Genomic DNA, 21,299 nt, shown 5'->3' with positions numbered 1-21,299 from the left:
CTATATTGCATTAAAGGCAGCAAATACCACAGTTACTTGGCAAGCATTTATTCTTCCACTTAAGCAGCTGCCGTAAAGATGTTAAATGACCACGAAGGTGAGGTGAGGTGGCTTGTTACTATGAAGCAGAGAGGAGGTAGGCCACAAGACCATCCCTTTTAAGATGTTGCTCTCACACTTTGTAATATGTAGCCTTAGTACTTCCTAATGCTTTATTGACGAAGGAAAAAGGTGGGTAAAAGAATGGTCCTCTGGTTCAAACACCCACCTTGAAATAGGTAGACCTGGATTATTTCCCCCTCTGACATACTGTGTGACTGAGTCACCTGCAGCCAAGGGAAGTAAATGGGAGCTGTGAATGCCTAACATTTCTGAAAATCAGATTCAGGTTTCTCAAGCTGAGCACCCAAAATTAGGGGGCGATCAGGAGAATTTATCATCCTGGAGCCCTGGATGGAGTAGTTGTTTCTACCAGACTCTTATTAGTATTGTACTTGCACATGGAAGGGCTTTGCAGGCCCTTTGTGTCTTCAGGTGCTGGCTCTAGTGCTGTGCAGGGTCAATGCATCAAGTGTTGTTCAGTCTAATTGTGGCTTGAAGGTAACCCCCTGTATCCTAGCATCCGTTCTTTGGTTGTCTGTATTTCCTTTCGGAACTGTAATATGGCCCTGGGAAGATTACCAACTGCTCTTTTCTTTTCTTTTCTTCCCTCCTGTTTCTAGACATTCACAGCATGGTGTAACTCTCACCTCCGCAAGGCCGGCACACAGATTGAGAACATAGAGGAAGATTTCAGGGATGGTCTTAAACTCATGTTACTTCTGGAAGTCATTTCAGGTGAGAGGGGTTTTGTGTGGGTTTAAGTGTCATTAATGTTGCTCACCCACTACTAAATACATTCAGGACAGCATGGGCAGTGATGGTGGAAGCTTTGTCTGTGCCTGTTCCTGATCTGCAGTGTACTGAGAGCGAAGCTCAGGTTTTATGGCCTCTGCCCACTATCCAGTGCTTTTGCTCTTCTCTCTCCACCCCTTCCTGTCAGCAAGGAATTGGATTGAATTTGCTGAATTGTTTTTGTAAAAACAAAAATAACTCCCCAGCCCTCCCAGAAATAAGTTTAAAAAAAAATCAAAATGTTTTGATACTTTTCAAAACAAAACATTTTTTAATTTTTTTTTAAAAACATTTTATTTGGCCCGAAACTAACTTTTCTCCCTTCCATCACCCATTTCAGCCACCGAACCAAAAAAATCTGTTTGCACGTGTGTGTGTATGTGAGAGAGAGAGATGTACAATTTTATATAAAACTGGGGTTTTTATGCTTAGGCTTTCTTTTGATGGCTCCTTCAGCAGGCTTTCCATGCCAGCAATAATGGCCCTCTGTTTGGTTTGCTCCCTTCCCCACCTCTTGTACTTACCAATAGAGATGCCTCAGCAGGGACACTCAAACCCTAACTCCCTATCTAGAGTGTCAGTTTTTGTGCTCTGCAGAAATTGAGGACACAACAAAACCTCAAGTTCCTTTCTTTTCCTCAGGCTGCTAGTTTTAGAGGGTTTGGAGTTCAAAGTGCTTCTGACTTTGAAGTTAGGGATAGGAGTTCCACAGCACATACTCCTTTTTGGTAAGAAACTAGCTGACAGAGTCCTCTGCTTATTTCATTTATTTACATTTTTAGTGAACCCTTGTTCACATGCGGGGGAGGAGTTGAAGGTGGGGAGGTAGATGTGAACCAATGTTGGTATTGAAGTTGCAGCTTGCTGAGGCTAAAGGGAAGATGAGGGGATTGGAAGATGGAGGGAGAATGTGTTGGGGAACTCAGTGCATTTAACTTAAAAGTAACCAATATGACTTGTAGCTATCACCACCCCTGTTTGTTACATCCTTGTCTCCCGTCAATCATCTGGTTTTGTCCGTTTAGGGCAGGGGTAGTCAATAGGTGGACCGTGGACCAAATCTAGATGGCCAGACATTTTTGAACGGATCCCAAAATCTGTTTGGTTGGTTGGTTGGTTGGGCCTTTCCTTTCCTTTCCTTTCCTTTCCTTTTCTCCGGAGTCTGGACCTTGACTGTACCTTAACCAGGAAATTTGGACCTTGACAAAATATAATTGACTACCCCTGGTTTAGGGCAAGGACAGTGGGTTCCCATATATGCTGGAACCCATTCTGAGCACTGTGGCGTTCTAAATATTGTAAGTGGTCCGGTCTATAGCAGTGTGTTTGAGTGATGTGATGCACCAGTCTGCCTCTAACGGCAAGTCTACACTGCAGCAGTGTGCTAGAGTGCTAAGAATAGCAGTGTAGCTCAGAGTAGCATGGGTGGAAGCTCAGGCTAGCTGCCCAGGAAGCATGCTCCCAGCTGCAGTGTAGACGTACCCAGAATGCAGCTGGGTGTGGCATGTGCTCCAAGCACTCTGCTCTAAAAGTTCAGGCCCTAGAAAGTTCCCATAAACACTATTACTTTTTGAGTACGGGAGGATTCCTTTACTAGGAATACCAGACACTAAAAGGCATGGTTACTTAGGCACAGTTACAGTAACCCAGCTCCTAGGGGCAATCCAGTACAGGGATATAAAGGGTAGGGTCTCAGTGTGGATGTGGATCCCAGCCACTACCTTGCATGTAGGCTGATGCCTTGCATATTCCTGCTGCAGTTACTCCAAGTCCCCTGCCAACTGGGTGTGTCTGCCTGGCTCACAGCCTTCCAGTCTCAGCCTCCAGGCTACTGCCTCTATCTGCTGTCCCTCTTCTTTTACAACCCTGGCTCTTTCCAGAGCCGCCTCTGACCTCCAGAGTATCCTTCCTCTTCCTGTCCTCTGGGGATGGTGGAGCTCTCTACTGGCTAGATTTTGAATTGGGTAACAGTGCCCTCCACTGGCTAGATCTGTTCCTTTGAGCCCACAGGGACTGGGAAGAAGGTGCCCCAGTAATGAGGCAGCAGGCTCAGTACAATAATAATGGGCCATGTCAGCTCTGCTGAGATCCATGAGCAGATCTGAGCCTCTCCATGCGCTAGTAAGAACTAGCGTGACCAGATAGCAAGTGGGAGGTGGTAATACACACACAAATTAGGACTCTCCTTATAAAATTGGGATGTTTGGTCACCCTTGTCGGAACTGATCACGGTGTGGGATAGAATCCCTGGTAGCACAACTGCCAGAGAGCAAGAGGGAGGGTGCTGCTAGAAGTGCTGTGGTGAGATAGGGTTCCTGTGCAGATTGCCCTAGCGTCCCATGGATCCACCAGACTAGGGTGCAAATGGGGCAGGCAGGTACGGTTCCCCTTCCAAACAGGGTATTATGGGAAGATTTCCACAAGGAAAGCCCCTTCCTTTTGCTTTTACATTAGGTGATGATGATCTGGCCCTATTACAAGGTTTGGCCTGAAAAACAGCTTCCTTCCCCGCCCCCTTTACAAAGCAGCTGACCAATAGCATTTTTTAATCAAACAAATTCCACTGTAAGCAGCTTTTAAGCCAACAGTTCCTTGCATTTTTTGGCCCCCAAACTACAGGCTTGGTCTTATACATGAGAACCAGAAAGTGGAAGTGACTAGATTATTTTAATTGGCTGAGCGTAGTACAGAAAAGTAAAGCAGCAATGCAAACAGTAGAAAGCGAAGGCGGGGGGAACCCAAAACACTTCTCACATGGTTTAGCTCTAATAACCTATGAGGGAAAAAATTTTACAGGCACACAGTCATTTGACACTTTGCTCTGAAATATTATTTGTTAAAAATGATTCCAGTCTAATGGAAAGGTCCTCAGTTCTTCAATTTTTTCCACTGCAAAGTTATTTTTAAATAAATAAATATCTTGCTGTAATGTCTGAAACACTGAGAACCTCATGCTGAAACTGATTGAAGCCAGCTTCACTTTTGTTTGCAATGACTTTCATTATGCAAGCTTGGAGAAATGCAAAATGAAAGCAGCAGTGTGTCATGTACTTTAGACCAGTGGCTCTCAACATTTCTAGACTACAGTACCCTTTTCTTGATTTGTGTACCCCAAGTGTCACCTCACTTAAAAACTGCTTACTTACAAAATCAGACATACAAAGTGTCACAGCGCAGTGTTGCTGAAAAATTGCTTACTTTATCACTTTTGCCTTATAATTCTAAAATAAATCAATTGAAATATAAATAGTATACTTACATTTCAGTGTATAGTATATAGAGCAGTATAAATAAGTCATTGTATGAAATTTTAGTTTGTACTGACTTTGCTAGTGCTTTTTATGTAGCCTGTTGTAAAACTAGGCAAATATCTAGAGGAGTTGATGTACCCTCTGGAAGACCTATGTGTATCCCCAGGGATACATGTACCCCAGGTTGAGTACATGTACCCCAGGTTGAGTACCACTGTTGTAGACTATTAAAGTGAGAGAATTTTTTAAAATCTAAGCTGGCAGTAGTAATTTCGGTAAATAAAATTGTTTACACCGTAGGGTTAAGATGAGTGTCTCTCTTCTTGATTGTCAGGTAAAAAGAAACAGGCCTGCAATAAATAATGGAAACAATTATTATAATTGGAGATAAAATAATTTTTTCTCTCTGTGGGAGGGAGAGAATGCCCATTGAAGTAATCTGCTACTTTTTCCCCCTTCACCTTTCCAAACTTTTGTTAAAGAAACAACATATCTTTCTTTAGTGGGGCAGAAGAGTTCATGGAAAAAATGTCTCTTCCCAATTAAACCTAGTGATATTGAGTCTGATCCTGCTCCCACTGAGTTGAATGATGCAGGTTTGGGCCTTAGGAATAGACTTTGGAACGAGAAATAAACTGAGTGAATAACCACTAACAAATAACTTAACCAAATTTGCACTTTTATCTCTTTGTGGATGTTCCACAACTTGTTAAAACTAGTTCTGAATGTAAAACCTCTTGCAATTTTTTGAACTCTGTAACTCTCTTTGACATTTGGATGATTCTGCTTAGGTGACTGGTGACATGTGCCTATCTAATTAGGTTTCTGGTGTGAATGCTTATAGGATATATATTAAAATTCAATTTGAGTTTGTGCAAGCTTTTTGTTTTCTATGAATGCCAGTTAAACTGGATCGTGCGAATATTTACAGGAAGCCAATCAAAAGGGCCACAAATGTACCAGAAGCAAACTATTCTCCAAGCTCTACTCAAGTCAGAATTTGGTGTTTGCTGTGAGATCCAGCCCCATCCAAGTAGTGATTACTTGCTCTTGTCAAAGAGCTGTGTTGCTTCCTGTGAAAGGGCAGTCACCACTTGAGCACCTCCTTGCAGCTGGGTGCAGTATTGTAGTCCTCTCACCCCTGGTGCCTCCTGTAGGCTTCCAGCCAACCTTGGCGGGTCTTAGCGGTTTGCCCCTCCAGCCAAGTCAAAGTCCAAATGAACCCTTTCCAGGGTATTGGAGTCCAATAAACAGTCTATTTGCTCTTGCTAGGGTCTTCAGCGCCTGGTCTGCGCCCTTTAAATTCAGCCCTTTGTTCAGGCTCCCAAATAAGCCCTACCCCCTGTAGGGGTTTGACACTTTATCTGTGGCTAGGAGGGGAACCCAGGCCCACACACTACTCCAGGGTCCCACCCAGGCTCCCAAGTTTTGGGGCACAGACCAGTTACTGTAACTTATGGCTGATAGGCTCTCCAGAGCATGCATCAAAGATTATGGGGAGTGGCCTAGTCCAATAACTGTCTGAGGTGTGGTAATGGTAATACTCCCCTCGCCTCAAACAGTATCTTCAAAGGTGCTCTTCGTATTTGCTGGGGTTTTGTTGGGGGGAGGGTTCAGCAAAGTGCATCAATTATTAGAATTCCCAAAAAGTGACCAAAAAGATTGTGTGCTGTATCTTCACTGCTGAGGGCAAGAACATGTGTAATTTGGATCAAGCATCGGGGTTATCTTATTAGATCTGCCTACTTGGACTGTTGGTGGGGAGAGTGGAATGGAGCAGTTCCGAATTTGTTTTGTGTTGTTTTTTCCCCCCTCTTTCTGGCTAGGTGAACGTTTGGCTAAGCCTGAAAGAGGCAAAATGCGAGTGCACAAAATCTCCAATGTGAACAAGGCCCTGGATTTCATTGCTAGCAAAGGAGTGAAGCTGGTGTCTATTGGAGCAGAAGGTAAGGGAGCCAGTGCATACTTCTAACGCTCAAAATCTGGAGGGGGGCGGGTGATGATGGGTGGACTGGCAACTCCCTCCATTTTAGACCCAGTCTAAATATGCTATTTCCCCCAATCGACACCACATTCTTTTCCCTGGCAAGCACAGTTGAGAGGTCTGTGCTTTTCTTGCCATACACTTATTCTAACTCTCCTGCTCTGACTCAGTGGCAATGTTTAGAGAGGCTATAAATATTTCATGTATGAAAGATGTATAAAATAAAACTGTTCCATGTATATTTGGAATATGGAGTTAAATACAAGGGGAGCAAGAGTAAGAAGTGGGTGAGGGAGAAAAGATTCCTTCAGCTGAGATTTGTAAAAGTGGAAAGACAAGGAAGCTGTTTTAGACAGTACGGTCTGTGGAGAAGGGGCTTGGTCTAATGGTGGTGAGGTTATGCAGAGGCCAGAGTGGAGTGAATTTTTTTTTAATTACCAATTTTAATCACAATTTAAATCAGCGAGCAGGAAACCTTGATTTAAATAATCAGTTGTAATTGTGTTTTGCATTTGTACTTTTGTTATTTTTCCTAAAGAGAGGCTGATTCTCATTGGTTGGTAACAATTAAAAGGCATTGGTTTGCCACTTAATACAGCCTTTACACTAAATTTGGTGCTTCTTTTTGCTAATCAGGAAGATACACATTTATTTAAGCAAGTATATAGTTTTACTTATTTAGTCAGATTCTTAATGTTTACATTTTTATTATGTTAAATAAGAAATGGATCATTCATTTTCTACTGGGGAGGAACAATTTTTCTCTATAGTTTTCCCCCAGTTTTTTTCATTTTTGTTGCTCTATTGTCTATTCTACTATATGAAGTAATACTCTCTGGTTTAATTCATAAGGCGAGAAGCCAGACTCCTGGGTACATTGCCAGAGACTCTGCAACAAACCTGTTGCAGAGCTGGGAAAGTTATTTAGCCCAAATGTCCACTCTTGTGGATGCTCAGTTTGAGTTGTCAAAAGTTGTTCTTTTTTCCCCCACCCCCCTCAGAAGTGCTGAGCACCAGCAGCTCCCTCAAAAAGATGATATATTAGAAATGGGAAAGGTACAGAGAAGGGCAACAAAAATGATGAAGGGTATGGAACAGCTTCCGTACGAGGAGAGATTAAAAAGACTGGGACTGTTCATCTTGGAAAAGAGACAACTAAGGGGAAATATGATAGAGGTCTATAAAATCATGACTGGTGTGGAGAAAGAGAATAAGGAAGTGTTATTTACTCCTTCACATAATACAAAAACCAGGGGTCACCCAATGAAATGAATAGGAAGCAGGTTTAAAACAAACAAGAAAAAATATTTCTCTACACAACACACAGTCAACCTATGGAACTCATTGCCAGGGGATGTTGTGAAGGCCAAAACTGTAACTGGATTCAAAAAAGAGAAGTTCATGGAGGATAGATCCATCAGTGGCTATTAGCCAAGATGGTCAGGGATGCAACCCCCTGCTCTAGGCTACATATCCCTAGGCCTCTGACAGATGTTGGGACTGGATTGCAAGGGATGGGTCACTTGATGATTGCCCTGTTCTGTTCATTCCTTCTGGGGCACTGGCCACTGTCAAGACAGGATACTGGGCTAGATGGACCATTAGTCTGACTCAATCTGGCCATTCCGATGTTCTTAGCTCCAAAAATTGGGTCTTAAAGATCAAAAACTGAGTGGCCAAAAATGGAGGCACCCAAAACAAGAATACATTTTGAAAACTGTGGCCTTAAGTCTGTCTCAGTTTTTAGCAATCTGTAAAAATGGGTATAATGTCAACCTCCTGCACTTCAAGGGAGTTTTTGTTCTTAGGGCACCCTTCTTCCAAGGATTCTGCAGTACATGTTATTAACCAGTGACCCCTTCAGGTCTCAGTTAGGGATGTGTGGTCTGATTACTGCAAAACTAAACAACTTGTCTGCTGATCTGGATTCCAACTGCATGACATGGTTGCGGGGGTGAAAGTAGAAATAGGGACTTACCGGTACGGGGCTGGGTTGGGACCAGCTCTGGCCTCTGGAAGGGGCGGGGCCTTGGGCGGAAGGGGCGGGGCCTTGGGCGGAAGGGGCCGGGATGGGGGGGTCAGAGCCAGCCCAGGCCCACGCTGTACCAATAAGTGCCCTTCCCCTCCCCTGCCAGGGTAGCAGCGGCAGCTGAGGGCTCCAGCAGCAGTTTAAAGAGCCCAGGGCTCGGCCGTTGCTACCGCCCTGGGCCCTTTAAACCGCTGCTGGAGCCCTGGGCTGCCGCTGCTACCCCAGGGCTCCGGCAGCAGGGCTCCGGGGGCCATTTAAAGGGCCTGGGGCTCTACTGCCTCGGGCCCTTTAAATAGCTGCCAGAGCCCTGCCGCTAAGCCAGGGCTCTGGGGACTATTTAAAGGGCCCAGGGCTCCCCTGCTTCCACCGCCCTGGCCCTTTAAATAGCCCCTGGAGCCCTGGGGTAGCGGCAGCAGGGCGCTGGCAGCTATTTAAAGGGCCTGGGGCAGTGAAAGCAGCAGGAGCCTCGGCCCTTTAAATAGCCCCCGGAGCCCCGCTGCCGCTACCCCAGGGCTCCAGCAGTGGTGCTCTGGCGGCAATTGAAAGGGCCTGGGGCTCCAGCCGCTGCTGGGAGCCCCAGGCCCTTTCAATTGCTGCCTGGAGAAGCCGGGACGTACCGGCTTACTTTCACCTCTGCATGGTTGTCCCTCCTTACCGGTCCTGTATTTAGATTCCATCTATATTGCCACTGTTACTGTAGTATTTGAGCATATCCAAAGCATTTATGGATTTATCCTCACATGCCTATGTGAGGTTATCAAGGTTGATTATCCCAATTTACCAGATGAGACTAAATTATTTAGCCATAGTGCCCAGAGAAAGCATGTGATAGAGCCAGGAATTAAACCCAGTACTGGAGCCCAGGATGGACTCCCCCTTGTGGACTGTCACCAGGCTACTGTTTTGGACCCAAACCTTGTATCCCATGTGTTTTAAGATTAGTGACTCTGAGCAACATCCAGATGCTGTCTGAGAGTCTGGCCTTTCAGGCACGTCCCTGGAGTACGTGTACCCAATACTAGTACCCCTCCTTGGTGTGGACCCAGCAGCCCTAGGCCCCAAGATCAGGGTGGACCCCCCACCCAAGTCTCATTGGTAGATCTCTCATACCCTCTCCAGAACTCCATCAGCAGAGGTGGTGTACTCTACTTTACAGTTTCACCCTTTGGGGACTTTGTGACAGTTAAAGCAAGTAACACAGAGACTTTGCAAAAGCACCTCTAAGCCCGCACACTTGGCTCATAGAGATATACAGATCTATGGAAGGATAAGAAATACACGCACTCAAGTCCCGCCCTCAGTTTTCTCCCGAGAGTCCTTTGGGTATTAGTGTCCTACAGGGAATCCAGGATCCTTCTGTACCACAGCTTCTCCTCCTGCCAGGTCTTCTCTTCTGGTCTCTCCTTGTTAGTGGGAGTATCTCCTTTTAATAGCAGATTCTAACACCTTGTCTCCTCCCTGGGGTTTTTCCATTCTCTGATCTGACCTCTGAGCTGCAGCTGCCAGCATCCTCTGTTTGCTACAGTAGTTGTCATTAGCAAGTGAAGAGTCTTTGGCCAGTAGTCCCCATTGTTCTGTTAAGGCAAGGTTAATCAATTACTGATGGCCTTTAATGACACTTGAATTCAGGGACAGATGATTTTCCACAGTATGCATCTGATGAAGTGAGCTGTAGCTCACGAAAGCTTATGCTCAAATAAATTGGTTAGTCTCTAAGGTGCCACAAGTACTCCTTTTCTAGATGCTTAGATGTGTCACACTCCCCCCTCCCCTCCCCCCCAACACAATGGGGATGATGTAATCTAATATGACCATCATTAGTGGAAGACATATAAGAAAATAGAGTTCATAAAATCATACAGGAATTCGTAAGTTCATATAGGCAGTTTCCCAAAACTGTCACACCCAGATCTCCTCAATTGCCTTCTCCATTGGTTTGGCCACAATCCATCCTTCCTCTTTAGGTGGGGCATTTCCTTCATCTCTTTATTTCTTCGAAAGATATCTGCATCCTCCTCCCTTTCTGCTTGGCAGCTAAGTAGTTGCATTTGTTCCATTTTGTTTGCTTAACCAATAGGGTGACGATTGCAGCTGGCCGAATTACTGACCCAACCAATATCTGGCCATTGATGTCATCAAGGGAATGGCCTTGCTTATGATAATCAAAAGAGCTGTTCCTGCTTATACTCTGAAGAAATGAGGTGCAGATAAAACTATCTGGTACAGGACTGTGGAAAGCCTGTGATTGTCAAAAGAAAAGGAGTACTTGTGGCACCTTAGAGACTAACCAATTTATTAGAGCATAAGCTTTCGTGAGCTACAGCTCACTTCCTCAGATGCATATCGTGGAAACTGCAGCAGGCTTTATATATACACAGAGAATATGAAACAATACCTCCTCCCACCCCACTGTCCTGCTGGTAATAGCTTATCTAAAGTGATCATCAGGTGGGCCATTTCCAGCACAAATCCAGGTTTTCTCACCCTCCACCCCCCCACACACAAATTCACTCTCCTGCTGGTGATAGCCCATCCAAAGTGACAACTCTTTACACAATGTGCATGACAATCAAGTTGGGCTATTTCCTGCACAAATCCAGGTTTTCTCACATTCCCCCCCACCCCCATACTCAGAGTGAGTTTGTGTGTGTATGGGGGTGGGGGGATGTGAGAGAACCTGGATTTGTGCAGGAAATAGCCCAACTTGATTGTCATGCACATTGTGTAAAGAGTTGTCACTTTGGATGGGCTATCACCAGCAGGAGAGTGAATTTGTGTGTGGGGGGGTGGAGGGTGAGAAAACCTGGATTTGTGCTGGAAATGGCCCACCTGATGATCACTTTAGATAAGCTATTACCAGCAGGACAGTGGGGTGGGAGGAGGTATTGTTTCATATTCTCTGTGTATATATAAAGCCTGCTGCAGTTTCCACGATATGCATCTGAGGAAGTGAGCTGTAGCTCACGAAAGCTTATGCTCTAATAAATTGGTTAGTCTCTAAGGTGCCACAAGTCCTCCTTTTCTTTTTGCGAATACAGACTAACACGGCTGTTACTCTGAAACCTGTGATTGTCAGATCCTCTCCTCAGGTGAAGCAGGTGCAGAAAACAGAGATCAATTCAAAACCAGTGTGGGACTAGCTGGCGTACTAATTTAAATTCTTCCTTGGTCTATATGTGCCAGTATCTGAATCTGTGGGGAGGCTGGGACTAAGGTAGCAGGGGGTGCTGAAAGTTAGGACTGAAGATTGGCTGATCTCTATCCAGAAAGCTGGTACGTGTTCTTTAACGACAGCACAAGCTATAACCAAGCCTAAGTGATCACTGCATGAGCATGGAGTTGTATTTCAGCTATGCCACAATAATTTAACTATTTATAGTGGTGAGGGAGCACCGCCGTACTTAGGGTTGCATCCTGATATCTGTTTAAAAGTTGACCTAAGGCCTCTAAAATTGACATGCTGAGTTAGATTTCTTTGAATGTTGGTGTGCCTCAGGAGGGTTCAGAATAGGATTAGTGACCCAAATTTGGAATCCTTTGAGCCAGGGATTCTGGAGCTTATAAGCCCCTCCCCCCAGTAGCTATTTTAAAAAAAGTTTCTCAGTATGTGTTTTTGCACAGGGTTAGTAATCCAGATTTGGGGTAATTTGACCAATGGGTTCCTAAATTACAGGCCAGGTGCCCCCACCCCAGGAAAGGTTTCCTTCTGCTACCTTGTACTCTTAAACTGAAAGGCACTAATTACTGGATGAATCACAGACCTCTTGATGGCTGTGAACTCAACCTTCATTTAATATATCTAAGGATAAGTTAATCAGACCCCCACCTAAGATAAAACGAGTTGTAGATGCAACCTGACATCAGTTACAGTTTTGTGAGTCATGGTGGCAGTTTTGTACTGGAGGAATGTAATCAAAGTGTTTGGGGAAAAAATAGACATATGAAAGATTCCTGGGAGGAGCCGGGATATTGGGGGCTGAGAAGTGGGGGAATAGGAGGAGAGGGGTTTGGGGCTGCAGTGAGGGGAGGGGGATGGATGGTAGGGAAGTGAGAGAGGTTGGGGGCTCAGGTGAGGAGGGGTATGGCACCTTTAGCTCTGCCAGGGTACTCCATCCCCTGCACCTCCAGCTTTGCCAGTGGATTCCAACCACCCTGCACCCCAGCCTTCCTGTATCACAACACTATTCCATGGTAACATAATTACCCTTCACTCCAGGCCCTGGAGGTGAATGTGGTTACAGAAATGGGAGGTAACTCGCATAGAAACGTTTGCAGAGCAGGGAGTGAAGACTTTAGGGCTTGCAGTGGGAAGCGGAGGGTATAGTACGGGAGGGGGCTAGGTTGGAGAAGGGGATGCTTTGAATGGGTCAGCCGCATGGTTTGGGAGGTGCTCTGAAGACAGCACAAGGCCAATGGGTGAATTTTCCAGCTGACCCAGCTACATGGGAGAAGCCCTCCCTTTGGCGTAGGTAGTTCCTTCGCTGAAGTGCAACAGCAGCAGCGGTGCAGCTGCGCCGCTGTAGCATTGTAGGCGTAGACCAGCCCTGCGCCCATGCAGAGTTAGGGCTGCTTGGTGGTAGGTAGGTCGTCCCCTTGCAGAACGCTGAGTCGAGAGACACTCAAACTTCTGAAAATCAAGAAACGCAGAGTTAAGGTTTATGGGCTGCCTTAACTTTCCTGGTTTTCAGATATTTGAGTTTTGCTGTAACCACCAAGCAACCTAAAAACTACAGTAAAGTAGTTTTTTGCCACCGAATATGTGGTGAGGCTTAGCCCAAAGGACTGCAGTTCATGGAGTAAGAAGGTCTAGGTGCTAAGTGAAATGCATATACATCAGCATTAAAAATGGGCCTCTGCTGTTAATGTCCCTGGTGTGACAGTAACTCTGCCCACTGAAGGGATTATGAGCTTTCCGGTGCAGGTATTTTAATAGCCTAAATTAAGACTTCAAAAAGTCAACACATCAGCAAACTAGAAAATAAAAACCATGAGGCAGTCAAAATGCAACTAACACAGCTCAGGAAAACAAACCATAAACTCCTCAAGCAGGTGGGACTGAGCTACGAAGTTATCCAAGTAGCTTACTACAAAAGGGGGGGAAACTTTGGCCAGGCAAGTGCATTTCTCACCCTAAAACAGTCCTGCCAGTCTCAGAGTAAGGCTGCCATGTGGCATCCAAAGGACCTGATACCAGGCATGCATGCTCTCTCTCTGTATATCTGTATTAAGCAGCAGTTTGTTATTGCCCTTATCTGTGTCTAAACCTATTTATTAAATTAGACAGAATTGTTTCCCACCCCCTTCCAAAAAAGCAAGCCCAGGAAGAAATCCATGGGAAACGGTCAAGCATGGGCAAATGATGAAAATATTCTTTGGTGACGGCTGAGCCCCACACTGATTCCTGGCCTGGCGCTCTAGGTGCGGGAGGGAGCAAGCATTGGAGAAGGAGCCCTCCCCACACTGATTCCTGGCCCCACATGGTGGGGAGGTCTGGGGGTGGAAGAGAGGGAGCAGGCTTGGATATTGAATCCACCCCACACTGATTCCTGGCCCCACATGGTGGGGAGGTCCGGGGGGGCAAGAGGGAGAGCAGGCTTGGATATTGAGCCCACCCCACGCTGATTCTCAGGACTGTGCAGATGTGAAATCCTGGGGGGTGGGAATCGGCAGGGGGGAGGGGGCAGGGGGGCAGTCTTGGTTTTATCAGACACAAGGCCAATGGTAATATTTTCCATGATATTTTTCTTACATTCCAACAAATATTCTCTGGTATTTACAAGCCAAACAAAGCATTGTGTTGGTGCACATGAACCAGAAAATGGAATTGACTTCTTTATAAACAGTAACAGAGCTGGCTGCTTTTCCTTGTCGAAGCTGAATGAAATGCATTGTAAGCAAAAGGAATAACCAGTGAAACCTAACCACAGCTTTTACAACTATCTTCAACTGGTAACCTCAAGCATCACTGTTAACCTTTAAAAATGACTTAATTGGAGTCTGTCTGATTGGGGCACTCGCAGTACAAGACAGCTGTAAAAATCTGGGTCAAGGGTGTTGTAGCCAGGAGTGACTTCCAAATGTTTCTTTCTTTGACATTAAAAATCTCATTCTGCAGAGGTCTTTCTTTGATGTAATAGATTCCACATTGGGTATGATATCAGGATTCAGTCAAGTTCAAGAGGGCCAACTTTAACTCCTCACTACTTGCATTACTGTACTTGCATCTCCAGTGTAGACCGAAAACAATCCATTTCTTAAACATGCGAGGCTTGATTCTTCTTTTGTGTAACCCAGTGTAACTCTGGCTTCAGTGGAATTACTCCTGATTTAAATCAGTGTAAGAGAGATGAAAATCCGGCTCAAGGAATGCAACAATATAAAAGGTGCCATCTGAGCAAGATGTCTGCTTAAATCCTGGACAGCACAGACCTGCAGACAGAAAGCAGAGTAAGGGTTTGTGTCAGTTCATGAGCAGCGGAAAGAGAAAGCAAGGAGACCTCTGCACTTCAGCATTTACAAAACAGGTTATCTTTATCTCCACCTCCTGCCCGCCGCAGTTGGGGAACTGGGTGAGCATGTGAAAGGGCTGTGTGGCATGCATACCCACATGGCTGATGCCCAATGGTCTGTCCTCGGAATTGATCTGTCCCAGTCCATCAGTAGTAGTGTGCCTCCTATAGACCTCTGCTTGAAGGCTGTTCTATATTTTTTATTTGTCCTGTTAAGATTAATAAAACGTGGGAGTGACCTCAGGGCTCATTGCCTTTTAATGTGCCTCATTTTGATCAATGCTGGCATGTTGATGGACACTTGTCAGAGTGGTGTCTATTTAACTTCCTGATTGTATCCTATCCTGCCAATTATCCAGACAGCAGCAAACTGCTTTTGCAGTGGCTGTGTTCTGGCAGGTGACTCGTATAAATGGCCAGGAGGGAAAATTAATTATTTTGACCCTGCTTCTTACCACTGAGGTTAGGAGAGAAGAAGAGAGCATGGTACCTATGTTATCCAGAGGGTCAGGATTCCTGGATTATGCATATGAAAAGGGTGATGGCATTTCAAACTCCAGATCTCCAGAGCCAGCCAGTCTTATTCCTGAAGAGTGACTATTTGTCAGCCTTTAATTGGCTGCCAAACAAATGGATGGAGGTGCTGTAATTTTTGCATATCTTGTTAAGAGTGCATGGTGTAATAATGGGGGTCAAATGGAAGTGCATTTACTGGTGCAAAACATTTCCTGCCATTAGCAGCAATGCCTCATCTGTTTTAGTCTCACATTCAATATGGGTATAGATCAGTTTAAATCACATGAATAACATGCACTTGCGGTTACGGTTTAGAACAGCCGCTTGGTGTTACTAGCGGAAGTGCGCAAATAATTCTTATAGCACTCACACCTCAGAAAAGCGTTACAAAGCCTAATCAGGCAATTGGTTACACAGCAGGAGGCACTCTCTGATCTGATCATGAGCCCTATAATATCCCACAGGTTTCAGAGTAACAGCCGTGTTAGTCTGTCTTTGCAAAAAGAAAAGGAGTACTTGTGGCACCTTAGAGACTAACCAATTTATTTGAGCATGAGCGAAGTGAGCTGTAGCTCACGAAAGCTCATGCTCAAATAAATTGGTTAGTCTCTAAGGTGCCACAAGTACTCCTTTTCTTTTTATAATGTCCCATAGAAACTGCTCTCAAACTGTTCCGTGTTAGCTGGGCTGATGGGGAGCAAACATCCAGAGCCTTTAATTAAACAAGTGTGAGGTTGCTCTGAATGATTACATTTAACTCCTTTGTCACTTCTATGGTGTCAAAGATTCTCTCTTTGTAGTGTGGAACCAGCAACTCCATGCTGCACTGTGAGCTTTGCTCCCTTATGTTAGAATCAGCGATAGTCCAAGGGCACCACATGAATCCTATAGTGGAATGAACTTGCAGCGTACCCTGGGCACTAGGAACACAGCTGTAGGAGAGAGAACAAGGAGTACTTGTGGCACCTTAGAGACTTAACAAATTTATTTGGGCATAAGCCAACACCTACTTCATTAGATGCATGCAGTGGAAAATACAGTAGGAATATATCTATATATCTTATACAGAGAACATGGAAAAAATGGGGGTTGCCATACCAACTTTAATGAGACTAATCACTTAAGGTGGGCTATTATCAGCAGGAGAAAAAAAAACGTTTGTAGTGATAATCAGGATGGCCCATTTCAAACAGTTGACAAGAAGGTGTGAGTAACTGTAGGGGAAAAATAAGCATGGGGAAAGAGTTTTTAGTTTGTGTAATGTAAACACTTCCAGTCTTTATTCAAGCCTAATTTAATGGTGTCCAGTTTGCAAATTAATTCCAGTTCTGCAGTTTCTCATTGGAGTCTGTTTTTGAAGTTTTTTTGTTGAAGAATTGTGACTTTTAGGTCTGTAATTGAGTGTCCAGGGTGGTTGAAGTGTTCTCCGACTGGTTTTTGAATGTTATCATTCTTGACGTCTGATTTGTGTCCATTTATTCTTTTGCGTAGAGACGGTCCAGTTTGACCAATGTACATGGCAGAGGGGCATTGCTGGCACATGATGGCATATATCACATTGGTAGATGTGCAGGTGAACAAGTCCCTGATGGTGTGGCTGATGTGATTAGGTCCTATGATGGTGTCCCTTGAATAGATATGTGGACAGAGTTGGCAACGGGCTTTGTTGCAAGGATCGGTTCCTGGGTTAGTGTTTTTGTTGTGTGGTGTGTGGCTGCTGGGGAGTATTTGCTTCAGGTTGAGGGGCTGTCTGTAAGCGAGGACTGGTCTGTCTCCCAAGATCTGTGAGAGTGAGGGATCGTCCTTCAGGATAGGTTGTAGATCCTTGGTGCACTGGAGAGGTTTTAGTTGGGGGCTGAAGGTGACGGCTAGTGGCGTTCTGTTACTTTCTTTGTTGGGCCTGTCCTGTAGTAGGTGACTTCTGGGTACTCTTCTGGCTCTGACAGTCTGTTTCTTCACTGCAGCAGGTGGGTATTGCAGTTTTAAGAATGCTTGATAGAGAGAGAGCTCCTGTTAGTCTCTAAGGTGCCACAAGTACTCCTTGTTGTTTTTGCTGATACAGACTAACACGGCTACCACTCTGAAAGCTGTAGGAGAGTGAATGGGCTAGGATCAGATAGCTTCATTGGAGTAGGTGTGACCACTGGCTTCTTTCAGTAAGCTGGCCAAATTTGTACCCAAAGTGCTGGAGGATGTACTTGTGCTCTAGAAGGGAAGGGTGTCTGCCTGCCCGCTCTTTGCTCAGAGCAGCAATTATGTAAATTGTATCAGAAAGTCTTTAAAATGGTAATATTAATTACCTACCTCATGGTTTTGATTGATTTTGTTAGTGTTTGTAAAGCACTTTCAGGATTAAAAGATGCCATAAGTTGAACTGGAGTCAACTAAAATAAAAAACTAGCAGGAGTTTCAGGTCTTAAACCTTCTCCTGTGTCCTCCTGCCAACTCCTGTGGTCTTTACACTCTTAGTTGTGTTTTTTCCCCAAATGTTTCTCTCCTCTTGTTTTGGAAAAACCCACAGAAAATGCTGTCAGATGTATCAGATAAACAAACTGAACACAATGGTGCTATTTTCCTTCATTCTTTCTGAACTGCAGGCATCTCAGGTTGTAGACATCGTTTGTAACAAAAGTACAAAAATACTCAAAGGGAAGTGTGTTAAATTGACTGTGTCCTGGAGCTCTTCAAAATACTAATATCTTATGACTGGAAAAACTTGCTGTAAACTATTTCACATCATATTTTTTATTCTTTTCCCCCCTCTCCCCGCACTTCCTGAGAGTGGCACTATATGTGAAAGAAAGCATAGAGTCAAATATCGTAACAATTTTATATGAATCAAACTGTATCATAAAATCTCTCTAGATGGAAATTCCATGCTTGAATAATAAGAGTATAGCAGTAGTGATATGCTACCAACTAACTGACGGGGATGTTGATGGTGATTGTGAAATGCTCAGGGAGATTAGAAAGGCTATAAAAATGGAAAATCGGCAATAATGGAGAATTTCAGCTATCCCCATGTTGATTGGGTACGTGTCACCTCAGGACGGGATGCTGAGATAAAGTTTCTTGACACCACTAATGACTGCTTTTTGGAGCAGCTAGTCCTGGAATCCACAAGAGGAGAGGGCTTTCTTGATTTAGTCCTAAGTGGAGCACGGGATCTGGTCCAAGAGGTGAATATGGCTAAGCTGCTTGGTCATAGTGACTATACTATAATTAAATTAAACATCCTTGGAGGGGGCAGATAACAAAGAAGCCCACCAGAGTAGCACTTAACTTCAAAAAGGGGAACTACACAAAAATGAGGAAGCTAGTTAAATGGAAATTAAAAGGAACAGTTACAAGAGTGAAATGCCTCTAAGCTGCTTGGAAATTTTTTTAAAACGCCACAATAGAGGCTCAAATTTAAATGTATATCCCACATTAAAAAGAATAGCAAGAAGACCAAAAATAAGCTGCCATGGCTAAACAACAAAGTAAAAGAAGCAGTTACAGGCAAAAAGGCATCCTTTAAAAACTGGAAGTCAAATCCTACTGAGGAAAATAGAAAGGGGCCTAAACTCTGGCAAGTGAAGTGTAACAGTATAATTAGGCAGGTCAAAAAAGAATTTGAAGAGCAACTAACAAAAGACTGAAAAATTTCAAACAGCAAAAAATTATTTAAGTAAACCAGAAGCAGGAAGCCAGCCAACCAATCAGTGGGGCTGCTGGACAATTGAGGTGCTAAAGAAGCAGTCAAGGATGATAAGGCCATTGCGGAGAAGCTAAATGAATTCTTTGTATTGGTCTTCACTGAGAGGATGTGAGGGCAATTCCCAAACCTGAGCCATTCTTTTTAGATGACAAATCTGAGGAACTGTCCCAAGTGAGGTGTCAATAGAGGAGGCTTTGGAACAAATTGATAAATTAAACAGTAATAAGTCACCAGGACCAGATGGTATTCACCCGAGTGTTCTGAAGGAACTCAAATGTGAAATTGCAGAACTAATAACTGTGGTATGTAACCTATCACTTAAATAAGCTTCTTTACTAGATGACTGGAGGATAAATAATGTGATGCTAGAGGTGATCCTGACAATTACAGGCCAATAAGAGATGACGGGGGTGGGGGGGTAATGATAGAGGTCTATAACACCCTGAATGGTGTGGAGAAGTGAATAAGGCAGTGTTATTTATTCCTTCATATAACACAAGAACCAGGGGTCACCCAATAAAATTAATACAAACAAAAGGAAATAATTCTTCACACAACGGACAGTCAGTCTGCAGAATTCATTGCCAGGGGATGTTGTGAAGGCCAAAAGTATAACTGGGTTCAAAATAGAATTAGATAAGTTCATGGAGGATAGGTCCATCAATGGCTATTAGCCAGGATGTTCAGGGATGCTATCTCCATGTTCCGGGTGTTCCTAGGCCTCTGACTGCCAGATGCTGGGACTGAATGACGGGATGGATTACTTGATGACTGCCTTTTTCTGTTCATGCCCTTTGAAGCGTTTGTCATTGGCCACTGTCGGAAGACAGGATACTGGGCTAGTTGGACCATTGATCTGTCCCAGTATGGCCATTCTTATGTTCCTCCTCTCTCTTCCCCCTGCACCCCCCCCCCCAAAAAAAAAAAAAACAAAACCCAACCCCAACCAACCAACTAAAACAATCCTACAGGAATTTAATTTGCAAGGAAATCTAGCAATGAGCAAACTTGCTTGTGGAAACTGGTCAGGAGTGTGAATACAACACATGGTCATGCTCTTTTGTGCTATAACAAAGTTCTATGCATATTTTTCCTGGGCATTGAGAGTCTACTACTAGAAAGATTCCATCCTAGATCGGCACCATAGTCCATTAATGTATTGTGAGTGGGGAGATGTGTGGGGAAGAGGGGTGGAGGGGAATGTGACAGCATATCTGTTTTAGGATTTGTCAAAAATTGGGAAATCTCTATCAGTACAAACCCTTATTGTAGACCTGCTTCTCCATTGCAAAATAGGGATTGCATCCATGAGGTTTACCCTTGTAAAGTACAAGGGATTGTCATATCAGCAGAATTGCCAATCTCATGCATTCAAAAATCACAAGATTGGTTTGAAATCATGAGCCTTCCAAAATAATGGATTTGGGGTTCTTTTTATTTGCCTTCTGGTTTTGGAACCTTTAAAGATCATGCTTTCCAACTTTTATCTGCAACCGCACGGGCTTACTTTTTTTTTTTCTTTCTTTAAAATGAAAGCCAAGATTCCCATGCAATCCCATGACTCCAGTAGCTGGCTACGAGAGAAAAGCCAAGTATTGTGGGTCTCACAATAAAATCAGGAGGGTTAGCAGCCGCAACCAATGCGAGCCTCGCTTGCACCAGTGTGAGACAGCTACACAAGGGGTTTGCACGGGGCAAAGACTAACTCTGCCAGCTCTTTTGTTAGGCTTAGGCCCAAAACAATAGGTTTATCCAACCCTTTTCTTTAGACGTCTTAAATTAGAAAAAACAACGAGGAGTCCTTGTCGTACCTTAGAGACTAACAAATTTATTTGGGCATAAGCTTTCGTGGGCAGATGAAGTGGGTTCTAGCCCAAATACATTTATTAGTCTCTAAGGTACCATAAGGACTCCTCATTGTTTTTGCTGATACAGACTAACACAGCTACCACTCTGAAACCTTAAATTAGAAAGACGTTTCTAGTCATTTTAAAGTTGATTGCGTCTCAAACATTTCCCATGCAATGCAGGAAATAGCAGTAGAACAAAAAGGAGAAACTGACTAGTTTAGTTTCACTGTCCAAAAATAGTTGGTGGCATACATTATATGTGATTCTTTCAGTTTTGTAATGTCTAGTGCTAGTGCCAGAGGCTAGGTATCCTAAAGTGGCTTTTTAAAAACGTTGACAATGTTTTCCTCTTAAATGGTGTGGAATCTTTTTCCCTGTCAAGGGTCAGAGCATTAGAAACAGCTATGTGGTACGTCATTTGTATTACTTGGCACTAATCCACAAGCAATTGCAAACTCTTTCTGAACCAGCTGCTACTCTCCAGAACTTTATCCCAAATTCTAAACGGATTATGTCTCATGCATGCATGGGGTCTGTTTCTAAAGCCCATGAGTTGTTGATCACTT

General features: G+C 44.1%; 1 protein-coding gene across 3 annotated transcripts in view; it reads left to right on the top strand.

The window, feature by feature from the left end:
• The window catches only part of ACTN1 (actinin alpha 1), a 130,532-nt gene that overhangs the window by 59,730 nt on the left and 49,503 nt on the right, over positions 1-21,299 (top strand). For all 3 annotated transcript variants that reach the window (XM_084630621.1, XM_084630622.1, XM_084630620.1), the window contains exons 2-3: positions 723-837; positions 5,972-6,091. In XM_084630621.1, the coding sequence (XP_084486747.1) occupies positions 723-837; positions 5,972-6,091 (235 nt within the window). The remainder of the gene's footprint in view (positions 1-722; positions 838-5,971; positions 6,092-21,299) is intronic.

The sequence above is a fragment of the Lepidochelys olivacea genome (genome assembly GCF_965140295.1).
Source record: "Lepidochelys olivacea isolate rLepOli2 genome assembly, chromosome: 6".
In the NCBI taxonomy this organism is placed as follows: Eukaryota; Metazoa; Chordata; order Testudines; family Cheloniidae; genus Lepidochelys; species Lepidochelys olivacea.
This window is presented reverse-complemented; position numbering and strand designations above follow the sequence as displayed.